The following is a 15207-nucleotide window of genomic DNA, read 5'->3' as shown; positions in this document are numbered from 1 at the left end:
AGGACAAGAGGAACCACTGAGCTTAACTCAGGTTTAATGCCCCTCACCACCTCCCATTCCTCTCAAAAGCTGGAGTGCTGAATGGGTGTATCCCAGGTGGCACATCCCTGGAAAAAGACAGACTCAAAGCACCAGGCTGACGAGCAATGAGCAAACAGGATCTACACAAAACTGGAGCTCTTCCAGGCTTGCCAGCTCCAGGAGGGATTCCTATCACGAGCAAGGCTGGCAGCACTTCAGAATGACCGGGGAGAACGCTTTGGTTTGCACTTTTGGGTTACAAAATCGAACGCACACGAGGAGTAATTGAGGAACTGGAGCAAGGCAGGAGGGGAGGGAGGATGGAGGGGCCAAGCAGAGCTCCACAGCTGCTCCCAAACCACACACTGACCAGCCACAGCAGCAAAACCACCAGGCAGAGGAACATGCTAGATCAGATCACAGATGGGCAGCTCTGGCAGCAGTCCCAAAAAGGATGCGCTGCTCCTACGAAAGGATACAGCTCCTCACTCCAGTCACCTGCAGCCTCTGTCACACACAGCCACTGTCCTAAAGGGCTTTGATGGCACTTCTCACCCCCAGACTGCCAATTTCCACCACCAGCCACAGCACTGGGAGAAATCCTGCCTGGATTCCATGCAAGCCTGGAGAAACTCTTGAAGGACCATCAAACACTCCACACCATTTCAAGGCTGAACACTGACCCTCAGTGCTAAAAGCAATCCTTTGGCATTCAGCCCTCTTAATTCTGGAGAAGACTGAGAAAACCCCTTGAATTACATCCCACCCCTTCCCAATCAGAAGAAATCCAAGAAAAAAACCCCTGTGTGCAGCCCTTTCCCTGTCAAGTGTCCCCAGCACGTGCCCTATGCAGTAAGGTAGATGAGCAGTACCAGCTCTGCTCCTCCTATTGCTTTGTGCAGGAAGGCAACAGAATCCCCCCCAAATGGAACAAAATAGACCAAACTGCTCCAAAAAAGGCTGGCTTGAAAATTATACGCATTTAATCCATATTCCCACCACTAAGCCCCACAGAGACCAGGAGGCAGAGACCCAGGACAAGGGACAGACAGAGCCATATGCACTCAGCTGATCCAGCAGTAGCAGGCCAGCCCTGAGTGACTTCATTCCTTGCTGGGGGCCTGTCTCCAGCACACTGGGAGATCACAGGGCTAACTTGGATTTTTTAATAAATTTTTTTTTGTTATTGAGAGAAGTGCTCACTCTCCGAATTTCTCAGTGTCCCAATCCAGCTCTTCCAAAACCTGTTGCCAGCTCTGTACCATCACCCAGCCTGAGAGAAGCTGGACCACAGGAGTACTGGAATAACAAAAACGCAGGAAGCTTTGAGGTTTGCCCTGCAATTCCTGCTCAGCTGACACTGTTTTTTAAAGGGAACGGCAGCAGGCTGCCTGCATTGCAGGCTATGGGGCTGAGGATGCTCAGGGAGAGGGAAAACAGCCCAGGGTCATTGGGAAGAACATGGACAATGTGGGAATCCAGCTACTAGGAAGGATATTTCCACTGGACTCTGTGCTGTTACACCATCCCTGCACTCCCTCCCCTTCTCCTCCATAAGGAGCCCAGCACTCATCCCTTCCTTACTCCAAATGGGGCAAAGGGGCTCAGTGACACATGGAAATATTTATGCACAGCAAATTAAAGACACTGAGGCAGCCTGACCTTAAAGGAGCATGCACTGCCAGCCCTCTCCTTTCCACTTCCAGCTGCCTCAGCTCTATCCCAAGATTACAGCTCCCAGGAGCCAGGGGTACATGGAAGAACAAGGAGGACTTTTCTTAAGTGGTATTTTCTCCCAGACTCTGTCAGGACTGGCTAAAACACAACAGGATTATGCACTCAGCTCCCAGCCCTGAGGACCAGCATGAACAAAGCTCACAGAGCCTCCTCCTTGACCTCAAAGGGTGTGTGGGGGCAGCACGTACAGAGCAATGGCTAAAACATGGAAAATCCACCACCCTGCAACCCTGGGCAGATCTCAGCCCAAAAAACTTCTCTAGTTCAAGTTCCTGGAACTTCCAGAGGGATTCAGAATCTCTGGAAAGCCAGCTCATTGCTGTTTACTCCCAGTGCTGTTGCTACAGCAACAGAGATGCACAAGCATGGACACAGAACTCCTGTCCAACAGCTCCACCTCCTCTCCCCTCATCATCGATTCCCAGGATACACTTTGTCACCAGGTTCACCTGAACCACCTCAAGTGGCAGCAAGCAACAGCCACAGCCAGCTATGGATGTTCCTCACCTGGCTGCCAAGAGCTGGGAGAAGAGGTAAACAGGGAGCATAAGCAGCACAGGGAGGGCAGGCCACTGTGGAAAGGGAAGAACAACACCAAAGTTCCTCACAGCCCCCTGAAGGCTCAGCCATCATTTCCTCTTCTGGAAACAGAAACACTTTTCCCTCAGCAGCAGCACCAGAGATCTCATCCTGAAGGGAATTGCTTCCTTTATATATTTTCAGAGGACCAGATTATTGCAGCACCTTGTTTCTCCACCTTTTGAGCATTTCACCATTTTCCCACATGTGCCCTTCCTCCCCCAAACCCAGCCAGTGACCTGTAAATCTGGGTGGCTCCTGACATAACTAAAAAGGCACTGGGGGCACAGGGACTGCTCTCCTGACTTGTCAGTGTCATCTCCAGCTGGGATAACCCTGGGAAAACTTATTCCTGCTTATTATAGGAACATAAATGAAGCCTGCAGAGATTGTTTGGTAACTCACAGGTAACTTGAAGTGCTTCTGAAGTGTTTGGCTCCTTGCTTAGTCAGCACTGCAGCTTCCAGGACACACTCAGGGCACAGCCAGGCCTGGGACAGTAAGAATCCAGCAGATATTTACCTCCTGCATCCCTCTCTGCTGATGTGGAACAGCATCCACTTGGCTTCAGGGACGTATTCTCCCAGGGACCAGCACAGTCATGCATCTGGCAGGATCTAAATGCTCACAGGGATTTCTAAAGCTTTCCAAGAATAGCCTTCAGTTGCTGCTAGCTTCCACCAAAGCCCTGCCCAGACCAAATCTGCACAGCCTCTGAATTATTTAGAACTCATTTATTACACCTGGGTCATTTGGAATGACTCATTTGTAGTGCCTCCAGTTTGAGGCCTGTGGGAGAGATTAATTGCCCCCCTTGCCCAGGTCCTGTCTAGACTGGGCAGTTGAGGTGCGTCCAGCAGACCAGGGACATTTGGCCAGGCTGGGTTTCACACAGGGCACAGAGGAACTCCAGGAAGGAGCTCTGCTTGACAGGAATTGCCAGTGTCACATTTCAAACATGGGGAAGAGGGAGCAGGTGGTGTAAAAACACCCAAATTCTCACCCAGTGCCTGGGGCTCATCCCATGCTCAGTGTCTGCAGGGAGCAACACAGGCAGGGTCACCCCAGTGCACCCATGTGAGTCCCAAATCAGAGGGAGCAGCCCTGGGAAAGACAGTATGCAGTAGGACTGGCCTGTGTCACCCCCCAATAGCTGGGGGTGACAAACACCAGCAATCTCCAGGGATCATTACCTGGCAGTGAGCAGCTTTACAGGACAAACCAGAACTTGGGCTGAACCTGATGGGATTGCTCCTTGCATCCCACTGCTGGCATACTGTGAAACACTCAAGATGGAGCAACACAGGGAAAGTAGGAAGCTGCATCCTCCTCTTTCCTATCTTACCTGACACAGGCAGCCCACAGCCTGCTCCCCCTGACCTCCCTCTCTCAGCTTTGAGGCCATTTATCCCTCAATTTATTCCTATCCTGTGAGAAAAACTGTCACAAGTGTCCTGTCAACATGTGTGGGCCTTCTTGGCCCCACAACTTGTGTCCTGAACCATCACCCCATCCATCCTGCAGAAAGGACACAAACAAGTTGGAAACCACAAGATTCCAGCTGCTGGGACTCTGGGCACTGGTCAGAGCCAGCAGTGCCACCCCTCAGGCATGGGCTGAGCTGGGATCACTCCACAGTACGCAGGGCTGTTAAAAAACCTTGTCCTGCACACTCCCCAGGCTTCATCCCCCAGCTGATGGCTGCACATGCTGCAAAGCCCATCTGAACTCTCTCAGGGGATAGCCTGGACACCGACATGTAAGGGCAGGTTTGGTAACTGCTGTTTACAGGAGAGGCCTCGGCTTCTGGCTGGTAGGGACAGGCAGAGCCTCCTCTCAAATTTCACACAAGGATCTGACCAGAGGGCAGGGCAGTGCTAAGGCAGGACACAGACTGCCTCAGACCACGGGATAGAGCTTCATGGCCCAGCTCCCCTCTCACCTCTCTAATTCTCCAAAACACACAGAACTTCAGTCTCCTGCTCCATGAACCCGTTTGCCTTCATGGGTGTCACAACTCTTTCCACAGCCAAAGTAAGGGTGACACTGCACCCAGCCAGGATGGTCACTCGGGCCCAAGACTCCAGCAGGAGCTGTGGCTCAGCCCACAGAGCCCCCAGGCAGGGTGAGGCCCCTCCTCGGGCTCTCTCCAGCAGCAGAGCCAGTTTCAGAGGTTCCTACCCCACCCAGTCTCCCCATCTGAGACTTCCAGCCCCATCAGGTTTGCTCACTACCCCAGCACAGACAACAGCTGGCACTAGATGCCTCCCCCCAGCCAACTTCCATCCAGGGCAGGATCCACAATTCCCTGAGGCAGCGTTCACCTCAGGGCCATCAGCTCCTGGAGCACTCACGGAGGGAGGGAGAAAACCTCTTCAACCAGCTCTGCCACCCTGGCAATTTTAACTGGGAACCACACCCTGAGATACAGACTGCTGGGAAGGCTGTGATGAGCAGGATTTGTCCTTTGGATAATGGCAGTCCCCTGCTGTGCTCCCAAGTCATTCTGAAGTGATCCAGCACTGCTGCCCTTCATTTCTCACCCTGAACATTGTCACTGCAAGCACATGGCAGCACTATGGTAATGTGCTAATCCCAGCTTGCAATTCACAGGGCCTTGCTAGTCTCAGTTCACAGCACAGGCCTGCCAAAATGAGCCCTGGAGCGGGCAGAAGGTGAGATTTCCTCACACTTCCAGCACCCAGGAACATGGCAGGACTGCTCTGCAGAAGGGCAGGCAGCCTCTGTGAGCAGCAGGCCAATGGCTCTTTTTCTCCAGAGCCTTTAAGGAGTCCAGGCTCCTTGTGGGGAGCCCAACAGCCTGGTGTGACATGGGCTGGGTGCAACCACCCAGTGACAGCCAGCAAAGATTTCCAAGTCTCAGAGAGGGACCATGGCATTGTTAGTGCCAGGGCTGGACTGTCACTCAGGCTCAGGACACAATAGAGCATTTCAGCTCCTCGGTTAAGGGCCTGCAAAACACGCAACTCCAGCTTGAAATGCTGTAAGAAAATGCCCAAGCCCCAGGAACTGCCTCGTTATGCAGCTGGGCAGAACTACACTCACAGAGAATTAGCAGGAAACTACTCCACAGTGACTGCAAGTCCCACCTCCACTGCTCCCAGTCTCTGGGCGAGGAGCACGAATATCCCATAACTTGCTCCTCTGTGTCCTCTTCACACTCAGCATCACCCACTGGCTGTGTGAGCCTCCCAGAGCTCACCAGGACACAGCTTCTCCCACAGATGGTCTTGGATGGGTGCAAGACATCCTCCCAAGATATCCCTGAACCCAGAGCAACTCACCCAGGCCTGTGTTATCCTGGGAGTCATGGATGCAGAGCCTGAACTAAGAAGAAAGTACATTCAGGGCAGTGCAACCCACCTAATCAAAGTGTCATTGTGCCACACAGGCATGTGTGACCCACAAGAGAATTCCTGCAGGAACATGACTGTGCCTGAAACAGAGGTGAAATTCTCCTCCAAACCCAGATCTTGCACCAACACTGATATATTCATTCACAAAACAGACACACATCAGATTTCTGTTGAAGCAGGGGAAGGCAACATTAGTGCAAACTAAATAAAATAACACAGAACACTCAAGTTTTCTCTATGCCCTAACAGAAACTAGTCAGGAAAAAGATGCTGTCAGTGTGATTACCTAACACACCAGAGAACAGACTGCCTCTGCCATCTCAGCTGGTACCACCAAACCACACAATTAATTCAGCTCCTTCACCACCATAAACTATTCTGGTTCAGGTTGCTTGGCTGGTAGAACTACTATCACACCTGGACTGGTTTTTTAAAATACATTTATTTTTTGCTAACTGAGCCCCAGTCACACAGCAGAAACACACTGTACCACCAAGCTCACTGCTTCCCTACTTGGAACTTCTCATTTAGGCCTACTAACCCAGCTCCCAAGTCCCAGGCACATGTGGGATATTAGAGTAAGTCAAATCATGCTCTACAGAAGAAAAATAATCATCTTTTAAGGGTCCTTCAGCAGGAGAGTGTCACTGACACAGCAGGGGCACATAATGAGCTGGAAGTTTCCAGGAAAAGCAAGGCAGGAGGTAGGAGTTAAGCCTCACCCACCACACAGGGGTCATGCCTCCTCCCTGGGGCTCAGGCCAGCACAGACAACACATGCACACGAGGCCACACAAGTCCAGGTGAACCTCACCCTGCTGCCCATGTGCCTTCCCAAACCCCTTAAGCACAGAGCTCATCAGCCTGCAGGCATTTATCCAGCTTAGCACATTCTGCTGGAGCCCAGCCCACCTGCACCAGGACACCAACTCCTCCTGATTTTTATCTGAGAGATGATGAGCATTTTTAAACTGACAAGTTCCTGGCTGATAGCCCCCTTCACCTGCCATATCTTTATCCAGATGTTTTGGGTTAGTCCTGGATCACTGCCCACTCAAACCAGCACCTTGAGCTGCATCCTGCACAGCTGTGGGAATAAATGTGTCAGGATGAGGGAGGAGGTGGGACTGCTGCTGATGCCAAATTAAAACATCCACCAAAGCACTTGGGAACTCCCCAGCACTCAGAACTGCTCATCTTGAGGACAAAGCTTAATGTCAAGAACCACACAGCCTCGCACCAAACGACTCCAGAGGAATAAAGGATAAAGATTCACCTTTATGGGCAGCACCTTGAAGGGGAGGGTACAGGTACTGCTGTGACACAGCGAACCCACCACAGAGCTGCCACTTGCCCTCCCTGGGGGCTTGCAACTGCCTCAAAACAGCGTGGGAGACACAGCAGCTTCCCTCCATCCCTGGGATCTCTGGGAAAATCGCCTCAGACTCTAAGAGCAGTTGCTCCCAAGCTGTTCCCAGTTACAGCCCAATTCCCAGACCACTGGATTCATGCAGTCTCCCAGCACAAACACCAGAGCTCCTGGCAGAGCCTGACTGGGAGCTGAATGCTGGAACAGCTCCCTTCAGAAGAAAACACTGGGAAGAGACACAGGCCCAGGAAGCTTGAAGCTGGAGCTGGCTCCCTCAGCTTTCACAGCCACTCAAATCCAGATTGGTAACACACAGTGTTTCAGGTGCTCTGCTTGTCACAGACACTCAGAAAAAAACCTGTTGTGACAGAAACTACACTGACACCAGTTTCATGTTGCTATCCCAAAGCTCCTTCCCCAGCTTCAGCCTCCAACCCCACTTTCCAGAGCTCAGCAGCCAAATTCCCTTCATTAGGACAAACTCAGTGCCACATAAGGACCCACAAAGCCACCTAGGCCAAGCCCACACCTCTGTGCAGGCTGCATCCATCCACCACCAGCCTGTTTGGGCTGCTCAACCCTCCTGCCAGGAAAAGCCTTTCCCTTCCCCAGCTGCTCCAAGGCTGGAACAGGATTGTTTCAAGGCCCTACTGACCAGTCTCTGGCTGTAACGGATCCGTTCCTCCTCGGGCTCCATCTCCGACTCCTCGGAAGAGAGCGAGAAGGACACGCCAGGACTGCTGTCGTCGTCCTCTTCCTCCTTGGAAGCCAGAGGCAAACAGTGAGAAAGGGCACAGGGACACCCACACCCCTCACTTCCCTTCTCTTGGGGACAACCCCACCCCGCTCTGGGGGCTGAGAGAACCCAGTGGGTGAGCCCACCCCAACTTTTAATGCTCCTATTTTAACTTAGAATAAGTGTCAGGGTAAACGACTTCACCAGCTCTTCTGTAACACAACAGGAGCTGCAGGTCTCCCACCCTGGCTCCACACTACCACCAGCAGCTCCTCTGGCCCACAGTGGGATAAAAAACAGGGAAAGTGCTGTCAAACCCTGGCTTCTCCAAAACTAAACACTGGAGAGCCAACTTCTCCAAACAACACAATCACTGTCCTTGGGATATCCTGTACCGTGGCACCTGGGAGAAACTAGAGTGGTACAGGGTATGTCCCATGATCAGGGAAGGCATATGGGATCTCTCCTACATACAGCACCCAAGCAGGGAAGCAGTTAGGGATCTAACCCCTGGCTGGAGGAAACCTAAATGCTGAGCTCTCCAAATGTGCCACCTTGTGACACCACACACCAACCTGGGAAAACCTCCCAGGGCGTCAGATGGCACCTCCACTTTTTTTTTTAAAGGGACAGAAACCAATCAAAGCCTGGGTATGGCACGGCTCTTAATCCCTAGGACAGACCTTCGGGGAGAAGAATCGGGGAATAGGATCGAGGAAGGGGATCCGCCATCCCCCTCGCAGGGTTACAGAACCGCTAGGACCACGCAGGGAGAACTCGCTCCATCCTGCTCCTCCCCGGCTTCCACAGCCGAGCGCTCCCAGTCCCGCCAGCACCTTCCCCACCCCTGCCTCCCTTGGAACCACGGCACCAGGACTCCCGGCTCGGCCGAGGGAGGCAGTTTCCCCGCACTTGCTGAACTCTGTTTATAAACAGCCGGACAACCGGAGCTCAGCGCGCCGGCCCCGCCGCGGGGGAGGGGGCACCCCCGGCCCGCCGGGCCGCCCCAGCCCGCCCCCGCCGGGGCAGGACGGGAGGCGGGAGGGACGGACGGTCCCCGGGGAGCTGTCAGCCGGCACCCGCCGCCCCCTCCTCAACTTCCCGGCGCGGCCTCCCGGGGCCCGGCAAGGGGAGACCCGCCCGCGCCCGCTCCCGCCCGGCCGCGCTCCGGGGCCCCGCACGAACTCGGGGCTCGCCGGTGACCCCGCGGTGCTCACCAGGTCTCTCCTGCGCCTTTGTCCTCTCCTGCCGCCGGCACGGGGGGGGGAACAGAACAGACGGTGGAGGAGGAATCCCCCGGTCAGCAGCGATCGCGCCCCGGCCCCGCCGCGCCCCCGGCCCCGCCGCTCGCGTACCCCCCCCCCCCGAACCCGCGCGTCGCGCGTGCGCCGTGCCCTCCCCAGCACGGCCCCGCCCCGCGCGCGCGCGTCTCGGGCCCGGCCCCGCCCACTCCCGTACAGACCACGTCCCCTCCCACGACCACGCCCCCTCCGGCGCGTGGCCACGCCCCTGTCGGGGGGGGCTGGAGAGGGGGAGCCCCGGGGGGATTTTGGGGGGGTTCGTGGCCCAAAACGCCCCGCCGTGAGGTCCCTCGGTGTCCCCGCGGGCTCCGAGGCTGCCCGCACGGCTGCGCACGCCTGCATGGGGGTCTGGATGCAGAGACACCGGCAGGTACCTACATCCACCCAGGTAACTACGTACAGCTCCTTAGTTATACACTATGAACAGTGTTTTTATATAAACTATACACTGTAGCCTAACTATATGCGGTGATATATAAAATAAATATAGTGATATGGATGGTTATAAATTAACTATATAGTTAGATATACATTATATATAATGTATATAAATATAAAAAAAAAAAATAACTATACATATGGTTATAGACCTGTTTGTGCAGCACGCACCTGGACACACCTGGACACATGCTCACACACACCTCAACCCAAAACCAGACGGTGACCCCATCCCGGTGGTCTCTCATCCATGGTGGGCCCATGGCGGGACCCCGACACCCACACCATGTCCCTGACACCCACACCATGTCCCTGACACCCACACCATGTCCCCGACACCCACACCATGTCCCCAACACCCCCCGGAGTCCCCGACGCCCCCAGGCCGTGCAGGGGCTGCTGCTGCCCCAGGGACCGTCCACGCCGGTGAGTTTTGTGTCACTTTAATGGCAGCAGGTCGCCCTGCGGTCACCCCGTGTCCCCCTCCGGCGCTGGCCTGCCAGCGGGAAGGTGACCCCCCGATCAGTTCTGTGTCCCCAGAGCCGCTGGCAGCGGGTGCTGGCAGCCGTGGTGGCACTGGGATCCCTGGGACAGGGACAGGACGCTGGCATCCCCAGCGGGAAAGGGACAGGACTCTGGGATCCAGGCGCGACAGTTCATGCCAGGAACGCTTTCCTGCTGTCACCCCGCGGGGACCGGCGGTGCCAGCCCCGGGTGGCGAGGGTGGCAGGGCGTTCCGGTGGCGGCGGCAGAGCTGAGGCAGCAGCGGGAGGTCCCGGGGGGGCTGTGCCGAGCCGGGGGGCTCAGAGGATCACGCAGACCCTCCTGTGTCCCGCCTTGCGCTGCCTCCGGCGGGCGGCACCCATGGCGGCACTGCAGGCTGTCACAAAGATGTTCCCGACGTTGTCCTGGTACCTGGCCGAGCACTCCATGTAGGACACGGCGCGGACCTGCCGGGCCATGGCCTCTCCCTGCGGGGACACACACCGTCAGACCTCCCCAGGAGCCCGCTGTCGCGCTGTCCCGCGCCCGGGACCACCTGTCCTGTGCCACCGGGAGGTGACACCCACCTGCTGGCGGGAGACGGGCTCTATCCGTCCGTCCTTCAGCTTCTGCAGCACCTCCTGGTCCTGCCGCAGGTCCGTCTTGCAGCCCACCAGCAGCACCGGGACGCCCTTGCAGAAGTGGTTCACCTCCGGGTACCACTGCCAGGGGACACGTCACCCCAGGATGGGCACGTGCCACCCGGGGATGGGGACGGGGGACAGGCAGCACCCCCGGGGTTGGTTACCTTCGTCAGGATGTTGTCAAAGCTGTTGGAGTCGGTGACATCAAAGCACATGAGGACAACGTTGGCATCCGAGTAGGACAGAGGGCGAAGCCTGTCATAGTCTTCCTGTCCTGCCGGGTGGAGAAGGAAACCATTACACACCGGCCTGTCACGTGAAAGTGACATCCATGGGGATGGCTGCGGGTCAACCCCCCCCTGCCACGGCCATGGGGACCCCCTGGAGGGGACACCCTCCGTGGCACGCCCACGCAGGTGGGACACCCCAAAACTCCTGGGTGGGAGAGTGGGGGGCGCAACTGCCCGGGCTGTCCCCTGCTGTCCCACCTGCTGTGTCCCACAGGTGGATCTTCACGGGCTTGCCGGCAACCTGGAGGGACGCCGTGTACTTCTCGAACACGGTGGGGACATAGACCTGGCGGGGGACAGGGACACAGGTCACACAGGCAGCTGTGGGGGGCAGCGACAGAGGGCACCCCAGGGGGGATGGAGCGGAGCACAGGGAGGGAAGCAGGCAGTGGGAAGTGGTGCTTCCTCCCTGGGGCAATGGGATGGGAAGTACCCTTGTCCCCCATCCCAGGGCACATGGATGCCCCAGGGATTCAGGACAGGGGTTCTGGGGTCTCTGTGGCTGACCCCCTTCTCTGCACTCCCTGAGCCCCTTATGTGCCCTCACCGAGGGACAAACCCTGCTCCCCCGTGACTCCCCAAGGGAGGCAGAGGTGTCACAGACCCCCAGGCTGGGCCACCCCCTGTCCCCCATCCCGATGTCCCGCTTCAAACGGCCCCGCTGCTGGCACCGTGCCTGTGCCACCGCCCTTTGCCCCGCTCGGGGACAGTCACCCACCCACCAGGGGACAGGCATCCCGGTACCTTGGGGAAGTCCCCTTTGGCGAAGGCCACCAGCAGTGACGTCTTCCCGCAGCCGCCATCCCCCACGATGACAGCCTTGACCTCGGTTTCGGGGGCTCCTGGGCTCTGCTCCCCGCGCTCCTGCTGCATGGGGGTGTCCGGTGGGGCCACGGAGCCCGAGTGGCCTCGGCGGGGACAGGGATGGGGACAGGCAGGCGGCAAGCGCCCGCCCGCTCCAGGGTGCGGCTGTCACCCGCCCGCCGGGCCCGCCCGCCGCGGCCGTCACAGTGGCCGGGACACACGTACGGGTGTCCTGGCACACAGGTGACCTTCTCCCGGCAGGTCCTCGCGGCGCACAAGCGTCACGCTGCCACCTGCATGTCCTGCCTGCCTGCGCGACGCTCCCTCGCACTCCTGCCCGCTGCCTCAGGCGCACCCTCACCCCTGATCCCACCCCTGATCCCACTCCCGATCCCACTGCCCGTCCCAACCCCACTGCTGCAGATCCCCCTGCACAGCGCAGCCGCCAGGGATGGGACCCCCGTGCCCTCCCCGGCGCCCCATTCCCGCCTCCGAGCCTGGGGTTTATTGTTATTGCCCTGAGCATCCGCGGGAGGCAAAGTCCAGGGGTGGAGAGAGGCACGGGGGTGACTCACTGCCCTGGCCCCGCTGTCACTGTCACACCCCTGCTGCGCCGTGCTGAGCCCGGCCCTGCCCGAGCCTCTGTCCCTGGCACCCAGCTCAGCAGCACCTGCCTGCCTTTTCCCAGTGATTCCAACCCGGGTGGGACAGGCTGTGACACCCCGCTTTGCTCGGGGACATGCCACCCCAGCAGTGATGTGCCCCGTGCCCCTGTTTGGATGTCCCCAAAACCCTCTCCCCTCTCCTCTTCTGCCACCCCAAAACTTTGGTGGGGGTGAATGGTGCTTCTTGTGTAAGGTTGCAGGGAGGGATGTGGGGTTGTGTGTGCTGTCCCCTGCCACCCCCTCTGCTTCTCCAGGCTCTCTCAGTGAGTACCAGCAGGACGAGGAGGGCTCTGGAGCCCCCAGACCAATTGGAGTGAATCCAAAGTCATGGCTCAGACAACAAATTCCAAATTCTCACCCAGGCCTGGTGCAGGACGAAGTCGGAGGAGAGGGATCCTCACGCTGGGAGGCTGGGAGGAAAATGCACATGGTAATGAACAATCTCAGAAGGATGCCAGCATCGGGGTAGGATGGGGAGAGGAGGCTGGAGCACTATCAAACAATTAGGAAGGTGGCAATTACCAGTCTCATGAGATATCAGGTTGAATCCTAAAAGCATCAAGATTCTTTCACAACGAGATGTAACTGCTGCAGTGTTCGTCCTCTGGGGTATTTGCTCGGACAAAACATTTCCTTTCCCGCAAGACCAACAGAATTTTGACGGGAGAAGAGGCAGCCTGTGTGCAACTGCCCAGTGCTCTCAGTGCCTGACCCGTGATTGTGCAGAAACGCCCCAAAAAGCAGCTTTATTTGGGGACAAATAGGCTGCTTGGAGCTTCTGAGGACGTGGAGATCCCAGTTTTCCTCACTGGAGAAGACCGTGGCGAGGAGCACCGGAGGGAGGGAGCGAGCGTGCCCTGCTTGGACACACCAACAGGTTGGCCCCAAGGAAAGGTAGGGGATCGGGACCAGAGTCCAGCCCTGGGCACTGCTTGTTTCTCCCTGGATGTCCCCAAAGACCCTCTCACTGCTCCCATGGTTGTCCTCAGTCGGGATGACTGGATTGATCCAACCCCCCTTCTGCCCTCACCTCACCCCCAGCCATCCCACGGCACCCCTGTCCCCAGCCCTGCTGTGCCACCTGACAGGGACCCCCCTCCCTTCACATCCCCTGGGCTCCCACTAACCCCCCTCTGCTCTGGCCACAGCTGGGGACCACGTCCCACCTTCCACCATGGAGCTGAACCAGACGTCCCCACCTCCCTCATCTCCCGTGATGGACACTGAAGGAGATGATTCCTGTGGGATCAATGTCACCGATGTGGCCGTAGATGGTGCCACTCTGCTCATCTGCCTCTGTGGGCTGGCTGGGAACGGGGCTGTCCTCTGGCTCCTCGGATTCCACATCCGCAGGAACCCCATCACTGTCTACATCCTCAACCTGGCCGTCGCCGACTTCACCTTCCTCCTCTTCATGTTCCCCTCCACCCTGCTCTACCTGCTGGAGGACGTGTCCTGCTCCACTGTCGTGTCCCTGAAGTACCTGAGGTCCCTTCTCCTGCTGTCGCTGTTCTCCTACAACATGGGGCTGTACCTGCTGACAGCCATCAGCATCGAGAGGTGTGGTTCAATTCTCTTCCCCCTCTGGTACCGCTGCCGCCGTCCCCAGCGCCTGTCATGGGTGGTGTGTGCCCTGCTCTGGGCCCTTTCCATCGCCGTCATGGTCGTGGTGACCTCCCTGTGCCTGTCACACGAGCAAGAGCACTGCCAGGTGGCTCTCATCTCCATGTACGCCCTCAGCTTCCTCATCTTTGCTCCACCCATGGTCATCTCCAATGTGATCCTCTTCATCAAGGTCCAGTGTGGCTCCAAGAGACGTCAGCCTAAGCGGCTCTACATCGTTATCTTCCTCACTGTGCTCTTCTTCCTCATCTTTGGAGTGCCCCTCAGCCTCTGCAATTTCCTTCAGCAGCTCAGCCCCACCCTTGTGCCCTCCCACGTGGTCTTCCTGCTGGCCTGCATCAACAGCAGCATCAACCCCTTCATCTACTTCTTGGTGGGGAGCTGCTGGAGGCGCTGCTCCGTCGTGTCCCTCCAGGTCGCCTTCCGGAGGGTCTTTGAGGAGACAGGGATCACCACAATGTCCAGCTGAGAGGCTGCTGTGGTCCCACCGGCTGTGCTGCCCACGCTGGCTTCATGCTCAGCTGCCCACCCTTGCTCCCAGCCAGGCCTGCAGGTCATCTTCCTGCACCTGTGAGTCAGGATGCATCCCGCGGCTTTTCCATCCCTTTTCCCATCCCACTGATCCATGTTGTTGTGTCTATCCCTATCCCCATCCCCATCCCTGTCCCCCTCTCCATCCCTATCCCTATCCCTATCCCTATCCCTATCCCTATCCCTATCCCTATCCCTATCCCTATCCCTATCCCTATCCCATCTCTATCCCTATTCCCATCTCTATTCCTGTCCCTGTCCCTGTCCCTATCATTGCATCCCCACCCTATCTGCATTCCCACCCCAGTCCTATCCCCTAACTGTCCTTATCTCGGCTCCCCTTCCCTGTTGCCTGTACCTATCCCATGCTATGCCATGCCATGCCGTGCCATCCCGCAGGTTTCCCACCCGGCGTCCGCTCCGAGCGCGATCCGTCGGGCTCTGCTGCCCTCCTGTGGGAATATTTGGGATTGCCGGCATCCGGACCCTTCCCGATCCCCTCTGACATCCCAGATCCCCCCTGGGGCCGCCTTCCCCCCTGCCAGCCCCGCTCCTGCCCCGCTCCGCCCGGGATCCCCGGCAGTGTGCCCGCTCCTGGCAATTCCACGC

The 15207-nt window shown here is 57.4% G+C and overlaps 3 protein-coding genes across 4 annotated transcripts in view; 1 reads left to right on the top strand and 2 right to left on the bottom strand.

The window, feature by feature from the left end:
- The window catches only part of KDM2A (lysine demethylase 2A), a 33035-nt gene extending 23889 nt beyond the window's left edge, over positions 1-9146 (bottom strand). Inside the window, exons 1-2 of the mRNA XM_039703368.1 lie at positions 9037-9146; positions 7739-7843 (exon numbers count right to left, since the gene is read on the bottom strand). Of these exons, the coding sequence (XP_039559302.1) occupies positions 7739-7780 (42 nt within the window). The 5' untranslated portion in view covers positions 7781-7843; positions 9037-9146. The remainder of the gene's footprint in view (positions 1-7738; positions 7844-9036) is intronic.
- Positions 9147-9617: 471 nt separating this feature from the next.
- RHOD (ras homolog family member D) lies at positions 9618-13943 on the bottom strand. Of its 2 annotated transcripts, none has more exons than XM_039703437.1 (7): positions 13928-13943; positions 12967-13301; positions 11720-12854; positions 11174-11261; positions 10850-10959; positions 10629-10763; positions 9618-10529 (listed from the first exon to the last, which is right to left on the bottom strand). In XM_039703437.1, the coding sequence occupies exons 3-7, from the start codon at positions 11846-11848 to the stop codon at positions 10362-10364; spliced, it is 630 nt and encodes a 209-aa protein (XP_039559371.1). In that variant the 5' UTR covers positions 11849-12854; positions 12967-13301; positions 13928-13943; the 3' UTR covers positions 9618-10361. The 2 variants fall into 2 exon arrangements, with proteins under 2 accessions (XP_039559371.1, XP_039559370.1); XM_039703436.1 differs by lacking the exon at positions 13928-13943 and adding an exon at positions 13611-13750.
- LOC120499574 (mas-related G-protein coupled receptor member H-like) lies at positions 13613-15207 on the top strand. Its single transcript, XM_039703432.1, has 2 exons — positions 13613-14637; positions 14998-15207. Exon 1 carries the CDS (start codon positions 13619-13621, stop codon positions 14534-14536), a length of 918 nt encoding a protein of 305 aa, XP_039559366.1. The 5' UTR covers positions 13613-13618; the 3' UTR covers positions 14537-14637; positions 14998-15207.

Source organism: Passer montanus, unplaced genomic scaffold, assembly GCF_014805655.1.
Source record: "Passer montanus isolate IOZ18808 unplaced genomic scaffold, ASM1480565v1 scaffold163, whole genome shotgun sequence".
In the NCBI taxonomy this organism is placed as follows: Eukaryota; Metazoa; Chordata; class Aves; order Passeriformes; family Passeridae; genus Passer; species Passer montanus.
The sequence above is the reverse complement of the archived record's forward strand: the minus strand, read 5'-3'. Positions and strand labels throughout refer to the sequence as shown.

Excerpts from the sequence above, each read along its gene's own strand:
- LOC120499574 (XM_039703432.1), top strand. The coding sequence starts at position 13,619 with ATGGAGCTGAACCAGACGTCCCCACCTCCCTCATCTCCCGTGATGGAC.
- RHOD (XM_039703437.1), bottom strand. The coding sequence starts at position 11,848 with ATGCAGCAGGAGCGCGGGGAGCAGAGCCCAGGAGCCCCCGAAACCGAG. Across the intron at positions 10,960-11,173 it reads CCACCTGTGGGACACAGCAG|GACAGGAAGACTATGACAGG; the intron begins GTGGGACAGCAG and ends TCCACCCGGCAG. Across the intron at positions 10,530-10,628 it reads AGCCCGTCTCCCGCCAGCAG|GGAGAGGCCATGGCCCGGCA; the intron begins GTGGGTGTCACC and ends GTGTCCCCGCAG.